This window comes from Arachis hypogaea, chromosome 13, assembly GCF_003086295.3.
Source record: "Arachis hypogaea cultivar Tifrunner chromosome 13, arahy.Tifrunner.gnm2.J5K5, whole genome shotgun sequence".
Lineage (NCBI taxonomy): Eukaryota > Viridiplantae > Streptophyta > Magnoliopsida > Fabales > Fabaceae > Arachis > Arachis hypogaea.
In genome coordinates this window covers 91,377,782-91,404,103 of record NC_092048.1, presented here as the reverse complement: position 1 = coordinate 91,404,103, position 26,322 = coordinate 91,377,782, and the positions used below count along the sequence as shown (strand labels likewise).

The window sequence follows — 26,322 nt, the reverse complement described above, 5'->3', positions numbered from 1 at the left end:
ATAACAGCATGATCGAGAACCGATAGATGAATAGCCGTGTCGTGACAGGGTGCGTTGATCATTTTCACTGAGAGGATAAGATGAAGCCATTGACAAAGGTGATGCCTCCAAACGATTAGCCGTGCCGTGACAGGGCATTGGATCATTTTCCCGAGAGATGACCGAAAGTAGCCGTTGATAATGGTGATGTATCACATAAAGCCAGTCATGGAAAGGAGTAAGACTGATTGGATAAAGATAGCAGGAAAGCAGAAGTTCAGAGGAACAAAAAGCATCTCCATTCGCTTATCTGAAATTCCTACCAGTGATTTACATAAGTACCTCTATCCCTATTCTATTATTTATTATTCGAAAACTCCATTATCACTTTATATCCGCCTGACTGAGATTTACAAGGTGACCATAGCTTGCTTCATACCAACAATCTCCGTGGGATTCGACCCTTACTCACGTAAGGTATTACTTGGACGACCCAGTGCACTTGCTGGTTAGTTGTGTGAAGTTGTGACAGACAATAAAACTAGATCAGATCACCAGGCCCTTGAAGCCATGGATATGTATCACAATTTCGTGCACCAGTCTTGCTGTTCGTGGACTATGTCCAATATCTCCGCTGCTGGGGGGTGTCTTTCCCCATCAGAATGTCGTGCGTCAGACTGAGTTTTCTTTGGGTAGGGTTTTTCCGAGGGTGTTTTTCCGTGGCATGGTGGTGGAGGGGGGAGCACGACGTTGTGGTCCTCCGTTTGTGCCCCCTCATCAGGTTCAGATGCTGTTCATACCTTGGGTCGAGCTATCCGACCCGGGATGTTTAGCGACAAAGCGACCGACCTCTTCAAGTCAGACTATCTGACCTTTTCTCAAAGAGCTCGGCCAAATTGCCAGGAAAGCCCAGTAAAGGGCCCAGATAGAGTAACACAACCCAAATCCAAAGGCAGCCCAAGTCTATAGAGATAAGGGTGGTTCCCTTGAAGATAAGATAAGATAAGATGAGATAACTAACATATCTTATCTAAGAAGGTCACTCTACACCATTATAAATACACTGGAGCACCCAGGTATAACTCATACTCTGATTCTACTAAAAAACCTGCTTAATACCCTTGCTAACTTAAACATCGGAGTCCCTTGCAGGTACCCCTTGATGGGAAAATTTGTGGAAAAACGAATTTCCAAAACACCCAAGACTAACCGGCAAGTATACCGGGTCGCATCAAGTAATAATAACTCACGTGAGTGAGGTCGATCCCACAGGGATTGATGGATCAAGCAACTTTAGTGGGTGATTAGTTTAGTCAAGCTAACATTTAAGTGAGATTGGGTGAGACTTAAAGCAATAAAATGTAAATGACAAGGAATTTAAAGTTACAGAAAGTAAATTGGACAGAAACTTAAAGAGCAAGAAATGTAAATTGGCAAAATCTTAAATGACAAGAAATGTAAATTGCATGAAATTAAAGGGGAGTGGGTGCTGGAAATTAAAGAAAGCAATAGATCAAGCAACTGGAAATGTAATATGCAGGAAGAATAAATCGAACTGGGTGCTGGGAGCAATATAAACAAAGAAGCAAATTGGAAGCAATGCAATAGAAAGTAAAATTTCTTAAAGACTTTAAAGACAGAAAGACTATGCTTAATTTGCAGAAATTTAAAAGAAGATTGAAGATCTCAGGAGTGGAAGAGACTAGAAAACAAGTCTAGATCTCAAATCCTTCCTTGATCCAACAAGAACAATTGCAAGAGAAATTAAAGAAAAGTAAATTGCAGAAGCCAAGAGAAGGTGAAGCAGTGAACAGGAATGGAAATTCAATTGTGCAGAGAAAGTAAACAAGAAAATTCTCAAGGTGAGATTGAAACAGAATTTCTTCAATTCTCAACCCAAGATTCAAGACAAGAATGAAAACTAAGAGAGAGCTCTCTAATGGAGCTCCCCTGTACTCTCTGATGGGACTCTCCTTTCTAAAATAAAAAATGATGCCTTTTTATAGGCTTTTACAAACATGACAAATGAAAATGAAATTGAAAAGCAAATTACAAAGAAAATGAAATTCCTAATCAAATTGTTTCTTGTGCCTTTGATTGATGTCAATTGGGCTTTTGGCCTTGATGGAATTGGGTTGAAAATAGCCTCTGTTGATTGCTCTTGACCTTGGGAAATATTTAAGTTTTGAACCGGACCATGAACCAAAAAAAGTTTGAGTCAAAGTTTGAGGTAAACTTTGACTCAAGCTTTTTGTAGCAGCTTGCTCTTTTTGCTGTCATCCACGTTTGGCTTAAAGTTTGAAGTCAAACTTTAGCTCAAATGTGGATCCTCCCTTGCATGTCTTGTGGCGCTACTTTGTCCTCTTGTCAACATTGCCAAATTCATGCCCACTATAGACTATTATATATGGTTGGAAATCTCTGAATGTCAGCTTTCTAACCCAATTGGAATCACCTCAATTGGACATCTACAACTCAAGTTATGCTCATTTGAAGAGGGCAGGGTCGCTGGCTTTGGTGTGCAGCGTTTGAGGTAAAGTTTGCCTCAAACGTGGTCGAAAACGCCAGTTCTGGAGGCTCAAACGTATTGTCCACCCCATACTATTATATATTTTTGGAAAGCCCTGAATGTCTACTTTCCAATGCCGTTGGAGGCGCATCATTTGGAGCTCTACAGCTCGAGTTATACTCCGTCGAAGGTGCAGAGGTCAGTTGGCCTCACTGCAGGTTGCCACCATGTTCGTTTATGCATATTGCGGGGCAGTTTTCTCTCTCAATTTTAGTGTCCACCATGCAGTGCCATATATTCTTGGAAAGCTCTCAATTCCTACTTTCCATTGCTTTTTGAATCACCTCATTTGGAGCTCTGTAGCTCAAGTTATTCTTGTTGGAAGTATACCCCTTCAGGCTGTTGTGGTGTGTGGCGCCAACGTTTGCCAAAAAGCTTGAGGCAAACGTTGGCGCAAGCTTTTGCTCCAGGGTGTTGTTTTTGTGATGCCAACATTTGCCAAAAAGTTTGAGGCAAACGTTGGCTCAAACTTTTTTCCTCTAGCATGTTTTCAACTCTTCCAAAAGTTTGAGCTAAAGTTTGAGGAAAACTTTGGCTCAAACTTTTTGTTCTCTCTTGCTCCTAGCCATTCCTTCTTCCTTCAACCTTCTTCAAAACTCTTTTCACCTATCATCAATCAACCAAACACATCAAAGCTATGCTCAAAATCATGAGTTTGTTATTCTTTCATAATATATGACAATTATAGCATAAAATCTCATGAAATTGCATTAATTCATCTATGGTTGATTGAATCAAAGGAAATATGAAATTTCACCCAATTGGCTTACTTATGGCTCAAGAAAGTGCATAAAACCTATTGAAAACAAAGGAAAAAGCATAGAAAAACATGACATGGTGACATGTCATCACAACACCAAACTTAAACCTTGCTTGTCCCCAAGCAAGAAAAGAATCATGCAATAGAGATTGACAATCTAAGGTAAGAAGAATACAACTCAATGTTCATGGCAAGCTAGTTTTCTATGCATGCTACAATTACAAAAGAGATGTAAATGATTGATGCTTCTCTCTAGCTCAATTTATGAAATCTTTCTTTTATATTTCTTCCTTGAAATAAGTTTTTGATTTTCTTATTTAGCTTCTCCTTTTGGGTGCTTTGCCCCATGAGTTGATAACAAAGCTACGACTTCTAAATGCTTTGTTTTCAAGTATTACCACTTGATACATAAGCACCACAAGCATTTGATTAGAGGACTTCATTAAGCTCATTTTTCTTTTCTTTTCTTGACTCGCTAATCATTGATGCTCAGAGCCTTGAGCTTTGAGGGAGTGCTTTTGCACTTTGAGCCTAACCTTGACTTCTAAGTGTTTTGTTTTCAAGCATTTGGCTTGATACATAAACACCACAAGTACTTAACAAATAAATTGCCATTGGTACTCAGAGCCTTCAGCTTTCTCATTCTTTCCCTTTTTCTTTTCTTGCTTTAATTGTATTTGCCTCTTCAAGGTTTTCATGATTTTCAAAAGATTTCACAAAATGTCCTAGATGAAAACTTCAATTAAATAAAATCCAATGCAATTAAGCAACAATCAAACATACTAGCTTTCCAATACTTTTATGCAATGCTAAAATCTTCTTTAATGCCTTGTTTGTTTATGATCATGATACTTTGTTGCTTTTGAATTCACAAAACTCAAGTTGGTAATCATAATGACACAGCACCATGTTGCAAATCAAGATTCAAGTTATGCTTTATTCATACACACATGTAAACAGAAAGGATGAAGACAATCATGCAATTTAAGTGCTGGAAACAAATGAGGAGAAAAGGAACTCTACAACCTTGTAGTTCATCTTCATTATTGTTGTCCTTTTTCCTCTATTCTTCCTCCTTCCCTTGCCAAACTCAGAATGCTTACTCATCCTCAAGCAACAATTAGAACAATGGCTATGGGGCTAAGATGGATCATGAGTGTCTTACACAATGAAAAGTTAGTAGTACATGTGTTCTAAGCAACCAAAATTGAAGATAGTAATCAAGGCACAGGAGACAGAGACCTTGTGATTGCAAACTTAAGAAGGTGAGCATAATACTTTGCATAAAGAATAAGTGGCACACCAAACTTAGTGTGACACTTTCACTTAGAATTGATGCAAGTATCTTGTAAGGATTAGAACCAAATTTTGTTGCATAGCAACACCAAACTTAGAATGCAACCACATGTCAATTTATTTGAAATAAAACTAAATGAAAGAAACTGTTATATGTTAAATACAATCACCAAGTAAAGAATATGTCATGAATAAGGGTCTCTTGGTGATGTATTAACAAAAACAGTTAATAAAAGAAAGCACTAAAAACAAGTAAATAAATAGAGCAGAGAGAGAAACTAAATTATCCAAAATGACACTGCAAGGGGCATTATGATTATGCAGACAAGTAGTGTTTCTTGAATGAATTGCATAGAAAATAAGTGGCACACCAAACTTAGAATCTTGGTGTGTCACTTTCATTTTTTGATTTGATGCAATCATCCAAAAAGATTGAAAACAATTTGTTGCAAGGCAACACCAAACTTAGAATGTAACCATATGCCAATTTATTGAAATTTAAACAAAGCAAGGAGAAGAAATGTACCTACTATCTACCTGTTCTTTACTTTCTTCCTCTTCTTCCAATTTGTTAAGAGAAATGACTTCAAAGGAGGAGAAGTTTCAGCTACTGTCCCTTGCCTTGGCCTTTCCTCAGCAAGCTTCCTTTTGCAAATGGCTTGATTGATCTTGCTTGCTGGATCAGGGACAGGATTGGTGCTCTTGTTAGTTGCCTTCACTTTGATGCCAAGGCATCATAGGCTAGTTTCACTAGCATTTTTCTGTTAGTTTTAGTTGTTTTATGCATTTTCTTGAGCTTAAAGTAACCAAAAATGGTTAAATGAAGAACAAAGTAATAAACCATCCAAACAATATGATTTTGATGCAAATTCCATGAGTTTTAGTTATATTACTCAAATGCTATGAATGAAAGATTTCTCATGAAATTTTGCAAGACTTTGATGCAATTATTTGGATGATTTCAGGGAAGAAGAGGCTAAGCAAGGAAGCAACAAAATCAATAAAGGAAGCTTGAATATCACATGTGGAGTTTAAGTTCCAGTTTAAGCCTAAACTGGAGCTTAAACGCCAAAATCATAAAGGATAAGAAATGCTGGGATTGAAGTTTAACCTCCAGTTTGACCTCAAACTGGAGGTTAAACGCCAGAATGAAAAGCCTCACTTAAGGAGCATTCCACGTTTAACCTCCAGTTTGACCTCAAACTGGAGGTTAAACGCCAGAATGAGTTTGCCACCCAGGGAGGAGTTCCACGTTTAACCTCCAGTTTGACCTCAAACTGGAGGTTAAACGCCAGAACCAGGAAGAGTACCAGGGGCCATTCCACGTTTAAGCTCCAGTTTGACTCAAACTGGAGCTTAAACGTGTTCGACGTTTTCTTTCACTCCAGGGTTGCTCTCTCCACCTCCACGTTTAACCTCCAGTTTGACCCCAAACTGGAGGTTAAACGTGTTCGACACCTCCAGGGCCACCATTCCAAGCTTCCACGTTTAACCTCCAGTTTGACCTCAAACTGGAGGTTAAACGTGTTCGACCTCCAGTATGCCTCCACCCTTTTCCACGTTTAACCTCCAGTTTGACCTCAAACTGGAGGTTAAACGTGTTCGACCTCCAGGATGCCTCATTCCTCTTCCACGTTTAACCTCCAGTTTAACCTTAAACTGGAGGTTAAACGTGTTCGACTACATTACTCTCCAGGGCTACCATTCTTCCATTTCCACGTTTAAGCTTCAGTTTAACCTTAACTGAAGCTTAAACGTGCTTCTACAAATAGCCTCACTGGAAGTGTCTGGCGTTTAAGCTGCAGTTTAAGCTTAAACTACAACTTAAACGCCACTCTTGAAAAGGGTTTCTGGGCCAAAAATATTGTGGTTTAAGTTAGTCTTTGAGCACAATTATTAACTTAAACTTACTTTGGTATGAAACCCAATTGAATATCATGGTTTATGGGATTGGGCCTGAAGGATTGATGAGTTTGAAATCTCAAATTATTGAGTCATGTGTCATTATTTGATTATCACTAAGTTGGCTCAATAAATGTTACAGGATTTGGATCAACAACCTCATCAAAATTATGGATCATAAACCCAAGGCAAAAAGAAAAGCAAGGAGAGGCCTCAAAGCCCAAGAAGCACAACTGAAGCTCAATATAGAAAGTGTATAAATAGGATAGAAGTTAAGTTAGGAAAAGGACTTTGACTTTCACTTTTAGCTAGTTTCTTTTTCTTTGTAATTGAATTCAGAGCTATGATTCACTAAACCCCCTTTCATTGGGTTAGGGAGCTCTATTGTAATTCAATGAATCAATAATAGTTTATCTTCTTCTTCAATCTTTTCTCTTGAATTTTGTTAGAAAGCTTCTCGATCTAATTCCATTGAGTAGTTGTCTTGGGAAAGAAACTACTCATACTTGGAATCCTTCGGAGCCTTGGGAAAGGAATGGAGGATTCATGCTAGAGAAGCTTTCTCACAGTGGATTGGATTGGGGTTTGGATGGATATTGTGACATGTAATCCTACCAAATTGTGGTTCATGAAATTGTGTGGTATAATCAGTGATCAAGCATCATCTCTTCTTATGAACATTTAAACCAAGGGATTGGGAATTTGTTTGTTTTTAGAGAGCATTGGTGAGCCAAGGAATTGGGATCCAATCATATAAGATTGCCAAGCAAAATTCAATGAATGCATTGGTTGAGGAAGAGATATACATGTTTTGATTCGGAGACTTCAATATCTCCTAAACCCAATGAATTCCCCATTTCTGATTTCCACTTTCTCTTTACATTCAGCAATTCAATTCTTGCAATCACCCCCATTCCCTTTTAATTTCAGCAATTTACATTCTGCTCTTTAATTCATGCAATTTAAGATTCAGCCATTTAATTTTCTTGTCATTTACTTTTCCCGCCAATTTTACATTCCGCAATTCTCATCTCAATTCTTGATTCCGCTCAACTAGAACACACTTCTAATCCGAATTGCTCAATCAACCAATCCTTGTGGGATTCGACCTCACTCTATTGTGAGTTTTTACTTGACGACGATAACCGGTGCACTTGCCGGAAGGAATTTTGCCGATCGTGCAATTTCCTAAATCGTAGCATAACTAGTTTATGTGCATCACACTTCTTTGAATCCAAGTCTTGATTGCTGTGTGATTATTGGAGTTTTGTATTCATCCAGAGCCTTTTGAATCGGTGGTTCCATGAACTCTTCCTCATTGAGTGTAAATTTTCTGGAATGACTTCCTCACTTTCTTGCTCCTCCACTCCTTTCTTTGCACTCAACATTTGCTTTAATAGCTCTTTCATGGAGGAGGTTTGTTGATTTTCCCAAGCTTTCTTCATCTCCTCTTCATACCTTTCAATCTCAGAGTCAATTGTTGAGAGTTTTTGGTCCAGGGAAGTTTGAGGAGGTTGTGAGTGTTCAGGTCCTCTTGTCATCTCAAGTGGAGTTTCAGGTTCCAATACTTTCACCACCTCTTCCTTTTTTGCAATTTCACTTGACACAGGGACCTTGTGTTCTTGTTTTTCCATTTCCTCCTTCCTTGCATTCAATAATTTGCCTAACTGCACTTCCATGTTTTTGAGGGAGTTCTCTTGTTCTTTCTGGTATTTCTCTTTCTCCTCTGCAATTCTTTTGAGCATGGACTCAAGCTTTGAGAGTCTTTGGTTCATGGAAGTTTGTGTGGGTGGTGAGTTTTGACAGAGGCTTTCTGTTGAAGCGTGGTCAAGTGATGATATCTTCGGATGAATATCATATGGAGCATTAGAATTCCCTTCCCATCCAACATTAAAATCATGACTTGCAGCATTTTGTGGTGGAGGGAAATATCCCATATGATTTTCTTTCTCATCTTGTGGTTCTGAAGCATAGCTCCATGAATTGGAGTGCCCAGAATTTGAAGTTTCTTGGTGATATTCCCAGCCATCATTAGAGATTGATGATGGTGGGTAATATCCCATAAAATTTTGTTTGACCAAATGATGAGTTGAACTCCATTTGTATTTTGCAAACATCAATGAAAATTGAAATTACTCATATCAGAGATGAGAATTTCTTAGTGAGGCAAAAACACAAACACCTTGGTTTCAATCTAAAATAGAAAATAAAAATAAAGAAAATGCTTGATCTAGACTTCTCACCCACTTAATCATTGTTGATCTAAATCAATCCCCGGCAACGGCGCCAAAAACTTGATGGGAAAATTTGTGGAAAAACGAATTTCCAAAACACCCAAGACTAACCGGCAAGTATACCGGGTCGCATCAAGTAATAATAACTCACGTGAGTGAGGTCGATCCCACAGGGATTGATGGATCAAGCAACTTTAGTGGGTGATTAGTTTAGTCAAGCTAACATTTAAGTGAGATTGGGTGAGACTTAAAGCAACAAAATGTAAATGACAAGGAATTTAAAGTTACAAAAAGTAAATTGGACAGAAACTTAAAGAGCAAGAAATGTAAATTGGCAAAATCTTAAATGACAAAAAATGTAAATTGCATGAAATTAAAGGGGAGTGGGTGCTGGAAATTAAAGAAAGCAATAGATCAAGCAACTGGAAATGTAAATTGTAGGAAGAATAAATCGAACTGGGTGCTGGGAGCAATATAAACAAAGAAGCAAATTGGAAGCAATGCAACAGAAAGTAAAATTTCTTAAAGACTTTAAAGACAGAAAGACTATGCTTAATTTGCAGCAATTTAAAAGAAGATTGAAGATCTCAGGAGTGGAAGAGACTAGAAAACAAGTCTAGATCTCAAATCCTTCCTTGATCCAACAAGAACAATTGCAAGAGAAATTAAAGAAAAGTAAATTGCAGAAGCCAAGAGAAGGTGAAGCAGTGAACAGGAATGGAAATTCAATTGTGCAGAGAAAGTAAACAAGAAAATTCTCAAGGTGAGATTGAAACAGAATTTCTTCAATACTTAACCCAAGATTCAAGACAAGAATGAAAACTAAGAGAGAGCTCTCTAATGGAGCTCCCCTGTACTCTCTGATGGGACTCTCCTTTCTAAAATAAAAAATGATGCCTTTTTATAGGCTTTTACAAACATGACAAATGAAAATAAAATTGAAAAGCAAATTACAAAGAAAATGAAATTCCTAATCAAATTGTTTCTTGTGCCTTTGATTGATGTCAATTGGGCTTTTGGCCTTGATGGAATTGGGTTGAAAATAGCCTCTGTTGATTGCTCTTGACCTTGGGAAATATTTAAGCTTTGAACCGGACCATGAACCAAAAAAAGTTTGAGTCAAAGTTTGAGGCAAACTTTGACTCAAGTTTTTTGTAGCAGCTTGCTCTTTTTGCTGTCATCCACGTTTGGCTTAAAGTTTGAAGTCAAACTTTAGCTCAAACGTGGATCCTCCCTTGCATGTCTTGTGGCGCTACTTTGTCCTCTTGTCAACATTTCCAATTTCATTCCCACTATAGACTATTATATATGGTTAGAAAGCACTGAATGTCAGCTTTCTAACCCAATTGGAATCACCTCAATTGGACATCTACAACTCAAGTTATGCTCATTTGAAGAGGGCAGGGTCGCTGGCTTTGGTGTGCAGCGTTTGAGGTAAAGTTTGCCTCAAATGTGGTAGAAAACGCCAGTTCTGGAGGCTCAAACGTATTGTCCACCCCATACTATTATATATTTTTGGAAATCCCTGAATGTCTACTTTCCAATGCCATTGGAAGCGTATCATTTGGAGCTCTACAGCTCGAGTTATACTCCGTCGAAGGTGCAGGGTCAGTTGGCCTCACTGCAGGTTGCCACCATGTTCGTTTATGCACATTGCGGGGCAGTTTTCTCCCTCAATTTTAGTGTCCACCATGCAGTGCCATATATTCTTGGAAAGCTCTCTATTCCTACTTTCCATTGCTTTTTGAATCACCTCATTTGGAGCTCTGTAGCTCAAGTTATTCTTGTTGGAAGTATACCCCTTCAGGCTGTTGTGGTGTGTGGCGCCAACGTTTGCCAAAAAGATTGAGGCAAACGTTGGCGCAAGCTTTTGCTCCAGGGTGTTGTTTTTGTGATGCCAACGTTTGTCAAAAAGTTTGAGGCAAACGTTGGCTCAAGCTTTTTCCTCCAGGGTATTTTCAATTCTTCCAAAAGTTTGAGCTAAAGTTTGAGGCAAACTTTGGCTCAAACTTTTTTCCTCTAGCATGTTTTCAACTCTTCCAAAAGTTTGAGCTAAAGTTTGAGGCAAACTTTGGCTCAAACTTTTTGTTCTCTCTTGCTCCTAGCCATTCCTTCTTCCTTCAACCTTCTTCAAAACTCTTTTCACCTATCATCAATCAACCAAACACATCAAAGCTATGCTCAAAATCATGAGTTTGTTATTCTTTCATAATATATGACAATTATAGCATAAAATCTCATGAAATTGCATTAATTCATCTATGGTTGATTGAATCAAAAGAAATATGAAATTTCACCCAATTGGCTTACTTATGGCTCAAGAAAGTGCATAAAACCTATTGAAAACAAAAGAAAAAGCATAGAAAAACATGACATGGTGACATGTCATCACCCCCCACCCTTCGGTGGTGAAGGATCAGCAGTGCAGCTAATCTCAACAACCCGGACACAATAGCTCCGACCGCAACTCATAGCTGGACACGTCATCTCCGATCAGCACAAAAGATCTCGTCCGAGATCGACCTACAGTTTCAGGTAACCCTCGAAACATTGGCGCCATTGCCGGGGAACCTGGAAGTCATCCCATCACCATGGTGGATGACCATGACAATGACTACAATTCAGATCTAGAAGATAGAACGCCGCACAAGAACGCAGACACTACACCAAAAGATACTCCTCACCCTAACAAAAACGATGATTCACCAAAGGTGGGAACTATGGAGGCACTTCGAGATCGCTTGAAGCAACTCGAAAAGGAGGTAGAGCATCAACGAGAAGCTGAGAGAGACCTATGAAGGGAAGTTAGATGATGCCTTGAGTTAGAGGACAAGCTCTTAAAACTCGAAGCCGATCTCAAAACCAAGACTACTCGATCCGATCACGAAAATGACTCCCGTAAGGACCAAGATCCATTCACCAAAGAGATTATGAAGGCCAAAATCCCAAAAGACTTCAAACTTCTCGACATGACTCTGTATGATGGCACTATAGATCTCGGCCATCATCTCAACAATTTCAGAAGTAGAATGTACCTCACTGACGCCTCAGATGCAGTTCGCTGCAAAGCCTTTCCGACTACTTTAACAAAAACAGCAATTAGATGGTTCGACAATCTACCTCCTAGGTCCATGATAAACCCCAATTTTGTGGTTTATCTTGTGCTTAATTTGGGTAGTTTTATCAACTTTTCTCACATTTATTCAATGAATTAGCATGATTTTGCAATTCTCCCTTGATTTGTGCTTAAATGTGAAAACATACTTTTTAGGCCCTAAAATTGGTGATTTTAATTCACTTTAATTCCATTCGATGCCTTGATGTGTTTTTTGAGTGATTTCAGGTTTATAAGGCAAGTATTGGATGGAAGGAATGAAGAAAAAGCATGCAGAGTGGGAGAACTCATGAAGAAATGAAGGAACCGTAAAGCTGTCAAGGCCGACCTTCTGGCACTCAATCGACCATAACTTGAGCTACAGAGGTCCAAATGAGGAGGTTTCAATTGCGTTGGAAAGCTAACATCCGGAGCTTCGAAATGATATAAAATTTGCCATATATTACTTCGTGTTAAGGGGCGCGCACGTGCCATGTACGCGTGCACGCCGATTCTACCCGTGGGTCCACTTTAATGAAATCGCCCCCAGCGATTTGTAGCTCATTTTGGGCCCAATTCAACTCATTTCTGATGCTATTGAACCCAAGGATTGAGGGGGGAATGAACTAAGTAGTCATAGTTTAGTTTTCATGATGTTTTAGGATAGAATTCTAGATAGAGGGGCTCTCTACTCTCTCTAGATTTAGGATAGAAATTAGGGTAAAATTAGGTTAATCACTCTCAAATCTCTCTTTCAATTCTTGTTTTGATTTCAATTCTCTTTACATTTTAGTGTTCCATTGTCTTAATCTTCTTAGTTTCTCTTGTTAATCTCATGTTTTGCTCTCTTTTATGTTGACGGACATTGTTGGATCTTAATTTTCTTTTAATGCAATTTTATGTTTCCATGCTCTTTTATGTTGATCTTGATTATTCTTATGATTTCTTGCTTATGTTAGTTGTGGGTTTCTTTAATTCTTGCATTTTATGATGTTTACTTTTCTTGCACACTAAGTGTTTGATAAAATGTTTCCTCTAGTTTTTGAGTAGTTCTCTTTATTCTTGGCTTAGGCTAAGGGAATTGAGTGACCTTGAGTCATTGGGTCTCAATGATTTGGTGATTTGAGAACCCTTGGTGATCAATTTGATACTCATTGACGCCAACCCACTACTAATCTAATTAGTAGGTAGGTTGGGACTTATGAGTTGATGTGATCAAGCCTATTTGACGTACTTCAAGCCTAGGAGTAGATATTACGTACTTAAGGCTTTGGGAAGTAGACTTAATAGGTTGGCCTCTCATAATTATCAATATTTGGTATGTAGACAAGGATGGTGATCTCAATTACCTATGTCTAGCCAAGAGTATTTTTCCTTTATTTTATTTAGCTCTTGTCATTTTACCTTCTTGTCATTTAATTTCTCTTGCCATTTACTTTCTTGCAAAAATATAAAACCAAACCCCCTTACCCCCTTTATAGTCAATAATTGAGCACTTCATTGCAATTCCTTGTGAGACGACCCGGAGTCTAAATACTCCGGTTAATTCTTATTTGGGGTTTGCACTTGTGACAACTCAAATTTTTTATGTGGGAATTGTTTGATGGTTTGGAGCTATGCTTACAACGAAGTAATTCTTTCTATAAGAAGAAAATCTAGACCATCGAGCAAATCTCATTATCAGTCCATCTCAAGCTTCGACGACTTAGCCAAGAAGTTTCTGGCCAGATTCTCCATCCAAAAAGATAAGGCGAAGCACGCCCCAAGTCTATTAGGAATCAAGCAAGGAGATCGGAAAAGTCTTTGCAACTACATGGAAAGATTCAACAAAACGTGCCTGGACATACAAAGCCTACCAACGGAGGCCGCCATTATGGGCCTCATCAATGGCTTACGAGAGGGACCTTTTAGCCAATCTATATCGAAAAAACACCCCACATCTCTGTACGAACTGCAGGAACGAGCAGAGAAGTACATCAACATGGAGGAAAACTCTCGACTAGGAGAGACCTCAAAATCCGGATTCACCTACCCCTCCCGGGATAAGGATAAAGAGTCCAAAAAGAAGGAAGATCGACATGGGGAAAAAATCAAAAAATACCACGATTACACCCCTCTTCGGGTGTCCCTTGTGGATGTCTATAGAGAAGTTTGCCACACCGAAAAATACCCCCAGCTCGACCACTCAAAGGCAAAAAAAGAGGAGGAAATCGGACTGAATATTGTGAATACCATCGAATCCGTGGGCATTCTACCAACGAATGTTTTGACTTAAAGAATGTCATAGAAAAACTAGTAAGAGAAGGGAAATTAGATCGGTACCTGGCCACCCGAGACGATGAGCAAAGAAAAAGAAGAAGGGACGAAGATGTCGGACGAACTGAGCGATCACCTCGTACACCAGAAAGACACGTCCACATGATACACGGTGGATTTGCGGGAGGAGGAATCTCCAAATCATCTCGTAAAAGATATCTTAAAGAATTATATCATGTCGAGGGGAAGGAGGAAGCACCCGACATCCCCGCAATTATTTTCACCAAAGAAGACGCATCCGATATCATCCCAGGACATGACGATCTCATGGTTATCACTATCATGCTGGCAAATGCAAATCTCCACCGCACAATGATAGACCAAGGGTGCTCCGCTGATATCTTATTCAAAACTGCCTTCGACAAGCTCGGCCTGGAAGAAAAAGAATTCAGAGCATATCCGAACAGCCTGTTCAGACTGGGAGACACCCCAGTTCAACTACTTGGATACGTCTCACTACACACAACCTTCAAAAAAGGAAGCCAGTCAATAACACTCAAGATAGACTACATCATGGTCGACGTGAGTTCGGCCTACAACGGCTTAATAGGTCGGACAACGTTGAATCATCTCGACGCAATAGTCTCGACCCCACATCTATGCATGAAATTCCCAACTGCAGAAGGGATAGCTACAATAAAAGCAGACCAGAAGACGGCATGCCGCTGCTACAACGAAAATCTAAACCTCAGAGGCAGAGGAGAAGAGTTCCACACAATCGAACTCGGGAGAGTTCAGAGGCGGGAAGAACTCCGCCCACAGCCCGAAGGTGAAGTAGAGAAAGTCCAGATCGGAGACATCCCGGACAAAACAACCAATATTGGAAAAATCCTAAATAGAGACATAAAAGAATCACTCGTACAGTTCTTACGAGATAACTTCGACTTCTTTGCATGGAAGGCTGCAGACATGCCAGGCATAGACCTCGAGTTAATGTGCCATAAGCTAGCAGTCTACCCAGGATCTCGGCCAGTACAACAGAGACGTAGAAAGCTCAAAACCGAACGATCCCAAGCTGTGGAAGAGCAGGTACAAGCTCTACTGGAGCCAGGATTCATAAGAGAAGTCAAGTACCCACTATGCACTACAAAAAAAATACCCATTCAGCCACACTTTTTTAAGCTACATTTGAAAAGCGTAGCCTATTCTATGAATAGGCTACGCTTTTCTCCGTGTTGCCTTTTTATAAGAGAAAAGGATACACAATTGTGGCATCATTTAAAAAGTGTAGCCTTAGGTATTTTAGAAATCACTTATAAAACGTAGTCGTAGGTTGATATCTATAGGTTCACTTTTTGTATCAAAGGGGACGCTTTTAGAGAGTAGCCTATTTATTAAGTTTTGGGTGCGTTTTAAAAGTGATGCCTATGTTTGTAAAGCAAAAAATTTGACACTTGGTGAATTTTTTAATTTCCCTCTTAACTTTTTACCGGTGTAAGCACACACACTGTGTAAGCTCACACTTCGTAAAATTTTTCCCTCCAAAGCTCAGAAGTCACCCGACTTGTCACCACCAACACTTCGTCGCCTATCTCATCAAGCCCCAGATACGTTCTGCCGTCGCACTATCCACTCAAGAACCATCGGTGTCGCCAGAAATTAAACTCCAAATACGCTTTGCCGCCGTCGTCGTCGAATGCCAGCGAGAGAGAGAGAGAGAGCTCGAGGAAGAGAGAAAAAAGGGGTGCTCTGTCGCCGCTAAAGCTCCACCGCCGCTGCTAGGGCTCCACCAACACAAATACGTTCTTTCAAGGGAGGCATTGACACAGCTCTCCAAAGCACACTTAGGGATTTTTTTACCCTTTCCCCCCAAAGCAAACTGATCATATCGCGCCCTCACCTTCGATTCCCTATCAGAGAAACCTTTCGTGCCCTCACCTCTCACCTTCACCACTCACCGTTCCCACTCACCGTCGCTCCTTCCCCACTCAGCACTCACCACTCACGACTTCACCACTCACCATCAGCTACGCCCTCCTACATTGATCGTCAGCTGAGCCCTCCTGCATTGATCATTAGCTGCGCCCTCACCATCGTCGTCTCTGCCCTCAGCTCATCCTCTCTGCGCTCAGCTCGTCTCTCTACGCTTACATCGTCGAGAAAGTATCTATAGATTTCTGTATGGTTCTGAAATTTGGGTGGTTAGGGTTCCAATTTTAGGGTTTTTAATTTGGGGATTTTTTATCTGGTTTATATGTAATTGTGAATTGTGATTTGATGAACAACCCATGTATTGTTGGTGAACATACATGCTATTTATTTATTTGCATCCGCGTCTACTCGTTCTTCTTGCCTCTGCGCATTCTGGTTCCATTTTCTCCTTTGAATCTGCCGCTGCTTGTGCAATCTGATGATGAACATTTTTTTTAATGGTTGAGTATATTGCTAAATTTATTGCTTTAATCACTAGGTGCTATGTTAAGGAAGGAACAAAATTTTTCTGCAACCCAGCATGTTTAAGGAGAGTCGCAAGCTTCTGCTAGGTCCATACGTCTTTGTTGTATACTATAATTGCTAATGCTTCCTCTAATGAACTTGTATTTTATAGTTGGAAAATAATTAATGTTTTTCATATGTAAGGCTATGTTCACACTGCAGGAGCGACTACTGTTCATCAATTCTGCCATCTTGGCTCTTTCTCTTTTCTTAGTGGTGGTTCTGTGGTACGTTTTACTTTGAATCTCTTTGTTTCGAATTTTTCTGTTTGTAACAAAAAAGATATGATTGTTATGATATCATGTAAGGATAGTATACAACACTTAAGCCAATTAGAAAAAAAGTTTATGAAGGCTGTGATTAGTAAGTATTGTATGAGGAATCTGGTTGTTCTTGATTTTGGAATTCAATACAGCATTATTGGTCATCGGGATGATTAATAGAAAGTTGATTAAACTGGGTCTAATGTGTTATTGATATTGAATTTTCCTTGGATAACTTGTTAAAGCAAATATTGTTACCATGCCAAATGATTTAACATTACTCAGGTGTGCAACTACAATGTCATGTTCTTATATACATGCAGGTTTCACAAGATGTTCGAAAGTACACAATGGTAGCCGGAGAAAGAGCGGAGCTTCGGGGTCTAAATTTAGTGGGCCTGACTCGACGTGGATTCAGCACTGCAGAGGTTATACTAACAAAAATTTTAAAATTACTCATCTTCGATTGTTTTTCATTGCAACTAAACTTCTCTCTTGTTTAATTATCCATATCAGGAACCTTAAAGCAGCCTATCGGAAGATATTCATGCGTGCTGATGCAAATGCTGGGTCATTCAAGGACAGGCTTGCCGAAGTGGTATTTCTCTGTTTTGCTTTATCGCTTTCAGGTAGCCATGATTTGTAGTAACTTAGCACTGTCACATTATAGATATAATTGCGCTGGTGTGGTATTTCAGGGTAACTCAAGAGCTTCTCTTCATCTTTATATGCATGCTTACCAAATAATGCTATCAACTTTTTTCCTGCATGATAATGATGATGATTATTGCTATTTTTATTTTTGTATGAAAATAAGCAAGAAGAATTTTGTACCTTATGATGGAAATAATTGTCAAGGTTTGAGCTGATATTAAATGAAGTTTTGTAGTTGATTGATCTATAAACAGGTTATTGTTTCCCATGGAGATTGTGACAACTGCAGCTGAACTTGGGATGAAGCTAAACACTACCACAGTTGAAGAATCTGAACAAATGAAGAAAAAACTGGTTTACAACCCAGAGCTGAATTTTTTGTGGACCAAGACATGAAATTAGGTATCATTTAATCTTCAAAATAGCATTTAATTCAAACTCATGTCACTATTTTTAGTTGCTAGGTTAAAATGTTTATATTTTTAGGCTCAGATTTTCAGTTTATTTGCTTATAATCTTATATTTTAAATTGTTATCAATTTATTTCCATGTGACAGTTTTATTAGGTTAACATGTTTATATTTTTAGGCTCAAATTTTCAGTTTCATGACACTTAAACTGTTATCACTTTATATCAATGTATTTCTTTTTCAGCTACTCATATCACGTTATGTGTAGTCTTCAAAGAAACATGTGTGATAATGAGACAGGCCATGTCCTTTATGAGACCATGTTTGTTTGGAATGAATTCTTGGCACGAGGAATTAGGAATCACCTCCAGAATCACTACAAAAAAGGGTTTAAAACGGCATTTATATTACGGCGGTTCTTCAAAACCGCCGTAATATCCGGATATTAAGGCATTTATTAATGCCGCCATAATTGATTTATATTTGGTGGCGGTTCTATTAATTATGGCGGTTTTAAACCCCATTAACACCTATGTATAAAATGCAAAACTTTGCAATCCCTAGTTTTAGAACCTGTAACACTATGCATATGGCGGCCTCTTCCTTCTCTCTTTCGTACTCCTCTCCGTCGAATCCCATTTTAATCATTTCAGAATCCATTTTTGTCTATGTTGCTTTGTCCACTACACTTTTACCCTCCATCGCTGCTGCATCTTCAACAGAATCGAAGATTCCAAGCCACACACACGCCTTCTTCCTCACGCCATGGAACCGCATTTCGCCGACGTTGTTTCCCTATTGTCGATGCCCCTAGCCTGTGCGACGATCTCCGATCCTCTTGTTCTCTAACGACACTCTTCTCCAGTGACATCTCCTATGGTGACGTCTCCTCCAACTTCCTCTCCTTGCCGTCCTAGATCTGTGTCTTTTCCGCCATCAGCATTTCCCTTTCGTTCTGAATATGGAAGGTCAGCTTGCTACTTTTTTACATTCTAGGGTTCAAAAGTACAAATTATTTCTCTGCTTTTTGCTTCTGTGAAATTGGATATGCTGATAAGGTATTGAAATTGGAATTAATTAATTCCTATCATAGGTAAATTTTTAATTAGTTACGTCTTTCAATTTTTCTATATCCAGATATTTTGGAATTAAAGATATCTATAGCAGAAAATAAAGACATGTATGAATTACAGCATGAGAGTAAGTAATGGAACGAAGACGTTGCAGCTTCTCGTGTAGTAGTGCTGCTCTCTTTTGCTCTCTAGAAACCATGGGAAGGTGTGTTGTTTCTGTTTCTTCTGTTTTGCTATATATATCAACTTCTGCAGATTTATATCTGAAGCTATTTATATATAATTAGAGAGATAGGAAATTCCTATAAGGAAGACCTCTCATCAAACAACACTATTTACTATTTATTTATTATTATTGTGTTTTCTTTTCCTCAGAAACTATCAAAGTTTCTGCTGTGGTCTGAGCGATTGCCATTCTCAACCTCAATGCTGTCCAAGGAGGGTAGAATATGCTATCCAAGTTGGTGCCACAAGAAGAACAAGTCAGAGGCTAGTGTGTTAGTTCAGCATGTAGCAATTGTCTGGTTTCCATGTTGAGAATAGACTCAAGGAAGAGGTATAAAGCATCTGGTGAAATTTGACACGTTTTTGTTGTTAGATTTAGTCATAGTTTGTACACATAATGGCAGTATAGAAGAAAAATAGTTTTGTTCCTTTGTGCTATTTGTTGAAATATTTTTAGTATTTAGGGAACCAGATTTTATATTTCAGATGTTTTGCTTATGTGATAGGCTTAAATATTTGTTTAGAAATCAACCTTAACTTGAGTAGTTAATAATTGTGCATTCAATCTAAGTTATAAATCCACAACTACTTTATTCTTATAAATTGTAATTTGAGAATAATATATTTTCTTTATTTATAAATCCCGTGGTTTGCTTCATTATCCTGTGACCAATTTTTGTGGTTGCCAATTTGATGACAGGTTCTGAAGTGGAAAGATGCAGAAATCGGAGAGCCAAAAGAAGGCGAGGTGCGCACGAGGAACAAAGCCATTGGCCTTAATTTTATCAATGTCTACTTTCAGAAAGTTTATAAAGCCCTCTCATTGCCTTTCACCCCAGGTTTTTGGAGTTTATTTACCTCTTATCAATTGATCTGTCATGAAACACTTATGCCAATGCCAAAAAAAAAAAGAAAATGAAAAGAAGAGGTAGAGAAAAATTGTTTCAGTTCTATAATGCCATTAATGAGCAGTGACCTGAAGACTTGTCTGTTCTAGTGTTCAATTACTCCATGCAGCAATCCAAATTGTGGATTATTTAGCTTGGTTTAGTTCTTAGTCAATACTTGTTAGTTTGACTAGTTTCAACATAGAAGGGGATGAGGTTTTCAATTATTCACTTGCAATTGGTTCCTTTACTGGGATTAGGTAGAATTAATATTTTGCTAAAATCTTTTATTAGTTATAAGTTATAACAAAAATCGTACATTGTATTCTTGGCATTTTACATACTGGAAAATTAGATTTCCTCCTACTTATTACCACAGAGAACACTAGGAAATGATTGGGTGTCAACGAAGTTATATTCTAAATTTTGTTGATGGCTCTGATCCATGGATTCTTCAAAATTAAGGATGTATTGTATTGCACTCTTATCTTTCAAAGAGTATTTGAGTCAGTTATGAACACTTGCCTCACCATCTATTATCCATAGAATCTGTGGATAATTGACCACTGGTTTTCAATTACAGTTGTAGTGATCCTATTTCTATGGTTAGAGCCAAGGGAATTGGAGTTCTTGGGCTTGACCGATAGTGAGCAGAATGTCATGAATGGGATAAGTTTTCTTCTCTCTTTTACCTGATTATGAATCAAAGCTTTGTAGTTCTAATTGCATGTAATATAGCTACTTAGAAGGGATAATAGTTGGATTAATTTCTGCTTTGTAGAGGTCCAAAGTTAATTTGCTTATCACATACTATTGCATGCAAGGGATGACAGGCTATGAGCTACTTAAGAAAATCAAGGTACTTAGTGTTATTGCTTTGGTACATACTTAGGCCCTTTAATCTCATTAACACGTATGCATTCTTTGAAAAATCTATACACATTTGTATATATTTATTCTCCCTCGCATACTTTCTTATGGAAGTAAGAATGACAATATATTTGAAAAATCTATACACATTTGTATATATTTATTTTCAAGGAATAAAAATTGGTTGACTTATGATGTGTACTGTATTAGCATTTTTCTATTTCTATGACATTGTGATCCATGATATAAGTCTATAACGTTATTCAAGTAATTAAGGGGTTTTGATCACTTGTTTAATCCATTATCAAGAGAGAAAATTGGTGTTGTATTAGAATTTCTCTTCATTAGTAACAATAATATAATATTATATACAACTGTAGCTCTTTTTATTCTTGTACTTTTCTTTTATTTTAAGTAGTTTATTTAAAAGAATCAAAATGGTCCAATATCTTTAAACAAATTAATAGGCTCCATTTATCAAATCTCCTATACAAATTATGATGGTACTGGACATGAATTTTGTTACTTCATTCTTAATAGTAATCTTTAAGAACCTTCATGTTAAATTCAATAAAAAATTGATGGATTGCTCAATTGGAGCCTTAGCTTTTTAGCTTTTATCCCTCATTGAGAGGTGACTTAAAATGTGCACAGAAAATGTGAAATTTTGCACTTGTATCATTTTGCTTAATTCAACTCACCTCACCTATGAATCATGGGTTGCCAATTTATAGTCTTAAACTCCATTGTAAAGCTATCTTCTTTTCAGGAGGAGGGGAAAGCACCGTATTTATATGTGGAAGTGGATTTTAAGGAGGTAGAAACTTGAATTCCTTTCAAAGTTTAGTTGCCGATGCTCTTCTTCTTTTGAGTTGGATTTGTCGGCAAATTCTGATCAATATTGTTTGGTTTGACCATATATTTATACACACAAATATATCATGAAGGAAATAAAGAATTATAAATAGATTTTGAATCTTTAAGTTTATTAATGCAGCCGGAAGTGCAGAAAGTGTGACTTAATACTTTTTGGGTAATATAGGTAACTAGCAAAAAGACAGCACTTATTGAGACTTCCAATCAATTGAGGAACAAAGTTGGAGAAGCAGCAGTGATATTAAGAGGTAAGAACGCTGAAGATGATGCTTTATATCTTATGTGATGTTTATAGTTTTATGTTATTGAGATGTCTGGGTTGGCACATTGTGCTAGCATGCTGAAATTGCCCCCTCTAGTTTTACAACCACTTTTGCTCGTTAGCTGTTTAATAAATTTTCTCGACTCTTTCTACCAATCTAATTATATTTTTTCTCTTTATATTATTTGACTAGTTATATATTATTTCTAATGACATCTTTTCATTGTTATAATTTCAATTTATAACAGCCGGTTTGATAGAAATTCTCTGAGAGGAGAGGTTCCTACAAACCTTTGTAAGAGATGAGTTTGGATAATGAAGTTGGAGTGTTGGAGCAAGAAACAAAGATGTTGGAGCAAGTTTCCGGGATGAAACTCACATAAGAGACCAAGAAACTAAGGCAGGGTTGTTCTAAGTTAATTACAAAAGGAGAAAACTTTTGGCTTCCAAATCTTATTCATCATCACTTAGCTAAGCTACTTGTCTTGTATATTCATATTGTAAGTAGTAAAAACAACACTCATTAGATAGTTTAAATACATTATTAGATATTAACATAGTTTAGGAAACTGGATGGTAGATTTGACTGATTAGTGTTTATTGCAATGCTTGTATTTTGGTAAGTTTAGTAAGACAAGGTTTTGTATAGGAGTAATTACTTTTGATTTTCAATAATAAAAAAATTATATATTATATTAATATTTTGTTTATGAGTTATCTAATATTTCATTTATGGATTATGATTTTTTGCTATTGTAAAATTTTAATCACAATTATTTATTTAACGCGATAAAAATGATGGTAAAAATTATTTTTTTAAACGATAAAAAATGTCACTGTTAGTGTAAAATGGCGGTTCAAAAATGCCATTTTAACCAACCAAAATGCTACTGTCAGGGTAAAAATGGCGGTTCAAAAATGCCGTTTTAACCAACCAAAAGCTACTCTGTCAGGGTAATAATGGCGGTTCAAACCGCCATTTTAACCTATCTGAAAACCGCCATTTTAACCTTGGAAATAACGGTGGTTTGAACCGCCATTTTAACCAACCAAAACGCCACTCTGTCAGGGTAATAATGGTGGTTCAACCGCCGTTTTAACCTATCCAAGAACCGCCATTTTAATCCTGGAAATAACGGCGGTTTGAACCGCCGTTTTAACCTATTCAAAAATCGCCGTTTTAACCCAGGGAATTGTGGCAGTTTTCAGAAAACCGCCGTAATAACCAGAATGGCGCCCAGAATTACGTCGCTTTACGAAACCGCCATTATTGGTAATAATGGCAGTTCAAACCGCCGTAAAGACCTAAAAAAACCGCCGTTTTTACCATAATTTTTTGTAGTGAATGCTCTTTGGACAGTTGATTCTGGCGGCTGCAGGTGTAGCTAAAGATCGCAAGTGCACCGCTTTTCCTCCTGTTAAACCGGCATTGGTTGCCTCCGGTACTCATTGGGTTGAACCAGACACCATGGCAGCAAAAGATGGTAATCTCATTACTGTCACCACTTATGAAGGGCACCCTGAATTTATTCAGCACTTTATGAAGGCACTAGGAGGCAACATAAGTGGCTCCGACAAAAAAAATCCTCTTTCTTTGTGGGGTACGTTCAAATGATTTTCAGGCACACAACTCATAGGGACTTAGTATTCAGGGCACTAAGGTCTTTGTTTATTCTCTTTTCTTTTATTTATTTTAATAATAGATTTAATTTGTAATCCTCTTTATGTTCATTGATACATGAAAAGTAGTAGTTTAGACATGTTTCATTTTTTTACTCTATTGTTGAATGATTGTTCAATTGGATAGTTGGATCCATTGTTTTATATACTAATATATTGTAACAGTATAGTGCTTGTGAATCTTTAGAATGTATTTGCTATGTTTTGCTAGAATATTTTTTAGTTTAGTATAATTGTGTATTTATTTTTATTTTATAATATTTAATTTATTTAATTAAAAATACATAATTATATATATAATCATATTATAAATATTATGTTGTACAAAAAATTATTAGAATATTATATATATATATATATAGAAAATTAAAAAAAAACAATGAGGGACCTAAGGCTACACTTATATAGAGTAGCTATAGTATACAAAAAAAAGGGGGACCTAAGGTTACACTTATAAAAAGTAGCCATGGTATACAATGTGGCTACGCTTTACAGGTGATGCAGTAGCGTTGAAAAGCGTAGCCTATTTTGGCAAAAATGGAAGCTGAAAAGCGTAGCATTTGGTCCTGAATAGCATCACTTGAAAAGCGTACCCTAATCCCAAACGCCAAAAGCGTAGCCCTTGGTGTAGAAAAGCATAGCCTTTGAGAATAGGCAACGGCCGAATAGGAATCACCCCAAAAAGCGTAGCCGTAGCCTAGAAAGCGTAGCCGTAGCCTAAGGCATCCCTTTTTTTAACTTTTGGCTGCACTTTTCAAGTGTACCTGAATGGGTGTTTTTCTTGTAGTGATGGTTAGCTAACGTCGTCTTGGTAAAAAAATCAAATGGGAAGTGGCGAATGTGCACCGACTACACTGACCTCAACAAAGCCTGCCCAAAAGATCCTTATCCACTCCCAAGTATCGACGCTCTGGTAGATGCCTCCTCCGGATATAAATACCTCTCGTTTATAGATGCATATTCAGGATACAATCAAATCCCAATGTATCCACTCGACCAAGAAAAAAACTTCATTCTTAACTCCAGAAGCAAACTATTGCTACATCGTCATGCCTTTTGGTCTTAAAAACGCGGGAGCTACTTATCAGAGATTAATGAATAAGGTCTTCACAGATCATATTGGAAAAATCATGGAAGTCTATGTGGACGACATGTTAATAAAGACACAAAGTGAAGAGACGTTGCTGTCCGACCTCGCCCAAGTATTCGATACCATAAGAAGGCATGGCATGCGACTTAATCCTGCAAAATGCACCTTCGCAGTAGAAGCTGGAAAATTCCTGGGTTTTATGCTCACACAAAGAGGAATCAAGGCAAATCCGAATAAATGCCAAGCCATACTCGATGTGAAGAGCCCAACTTGCATCAAAGAGGTACAACAGCTCAATGGAAGACTGGCAGCCTTGTCCAGATTCCTAGCGGGATTAGCGATAAGATCTCTCCCCTTCTATGCTACTCTAAGGAAAGGAAAGAGGTTTGAATGGACAACGGAGTCCGAACAGGCCTTCCAAGATTTCAAAAGATTCCTAGGACAGCCACCCATCCTATCTCGGCCACGAGAAGGAGAACCACTCATATTATACCTCGCGATAGGAAGTCGGACAGTAGCCTCAGCACTAGTTCGAGAAGATGACAATGGGCAACAACCCGTATACTTCATCAGTAAAGCATTACAAGGATCCGAGCTAAACTACCAAAAAATAGAAAAATTTTCCTACGCTCTCATCTTAACATCTCGACGATTTCGCCCATATTTCCAAGCCCACACCATTACGATTCGGACCAACCAACCCATAAAAAGGATATTACAGAAAACAGACCTAGCAGACAGAATCTTGCAATGGGGAGTCGAGTTGTCTGAGTTCGACCTTCAATATGAAGCACGGACAGCCATCAAATCACAATACCTGGCCGACTTCATTGCAGAATTTACAGACACCCTGGAAACCCCCCACAAAATAGAATCTCTACATGGACGGCTCCTCGAATAAGACTGGAAGCGGCGCAGGTGTGATAATTGAAAGCAACCAAGGAACCCAAATCGAACTTTCCCTCAAATTCGGGTTCCCTACCTCAAACAACCAAGCTAAATATGAGGGATTACTAGCTGGTTTGAAGCCAGCTAAAGAGGTTGGAGCTCAAAAATTCATCATCTTCAGCGACTCACAGGTGGTCACTTCACAAATAACAGGGAGCTACCAAGCCAAGGATCCCACCATGAAAAAGTACTTGGATAAAACCAGGGAACAGCTCAGACAAATCGGGGAATATGAGATCCACCACATACCCCGCGAACAGAATGCCCGAGCTGACGCACTCTCAAAGCTAGCCAGCACCAAACCAGCGGGCAACAATAGAAGCCTCATCCAGGAAATGCTACAGAACCCGTCAATCTCGGAAGAGGAAAAAGTCCTAGCCATAACAGGTCTGGATCAAGGATGGATGACCCCCATAATTAACTACCTCAAAACAGAAACACTTCCTACAGACGAAAAGGAAGCAAAGAGGTTAAAACGGGAGGCACAATACTACACTA

At 38.3% G+C, this 26,322-nt stretch overlaps 1 protein-coding gene and 1 long non-coding RNA gene across 2 annotated transcripts; both read left to right on the top strand.

The window, feature by feature from the left end:
- Positions 1–16,602: 16,602 nt before the first annotated feature.
- On the top strand, positions 16,603–17,899 carry LOC112735128 (uncharacterized). Its single transcript, XM_025784699.1, has 5 exons — positions 16,603–16,633; positions 16,749–16,813; positions 17,173–17,230; positions 17,366–17,447; positions 17,758–17,899. Exons 1-5 carry the CDS (start codon positions 16,603–16,605, stop codon positions 17,897–17,899), a joined length of 378 nt encoding a protein of 125 aa, XP_025640484.1.
- A 357-nt stretch (positions 17,900–18,256) lies between these two features.
- On the top strand, positions 18,257–22,805 carry LOC112732367 (uncharacterized). The gene is made up of 8 exons (XR_003167988.3): positions 18,257–18,881; positions 19,051–19,191; positions 19,362–19,542; positions 19,912–20,050; positions 20,682–20,957; positions 21,738–21,785; positions 22,011–22,092; positions 22,355–22,805. It is a non-coding gene; the product is annotated as an uncharacterized lncRNA (long non-coding RNA).
- The last annotated feature ends 3,517 nt before the right edge of the window (positions 22,806–26,322 follow it).

Bases quoted from the DNA above. Each gene is read 5' to 3' on its own strand.
- LOC112735128 (XM_025784699.1), top strand. From the start codon at position 16,603: ATGTTTAAGGAGAGTCGCAAGCTTCTGCTAG. The intron at 16,634-16,748 runs GTCCATACGTCT...TTCACACTGCAG, and splicing joins GAGTCGCAAGCTTCTGCTAG to GAGCGACTACTGTTCATCAA. The intron at 17,231-17,365 runs GTCTAAATTTAG...TATCCATATCAG, and splicing joins AGAAAGAGCGGAGCTTCGGG to GAACCTTAAAGCAGCCTATC.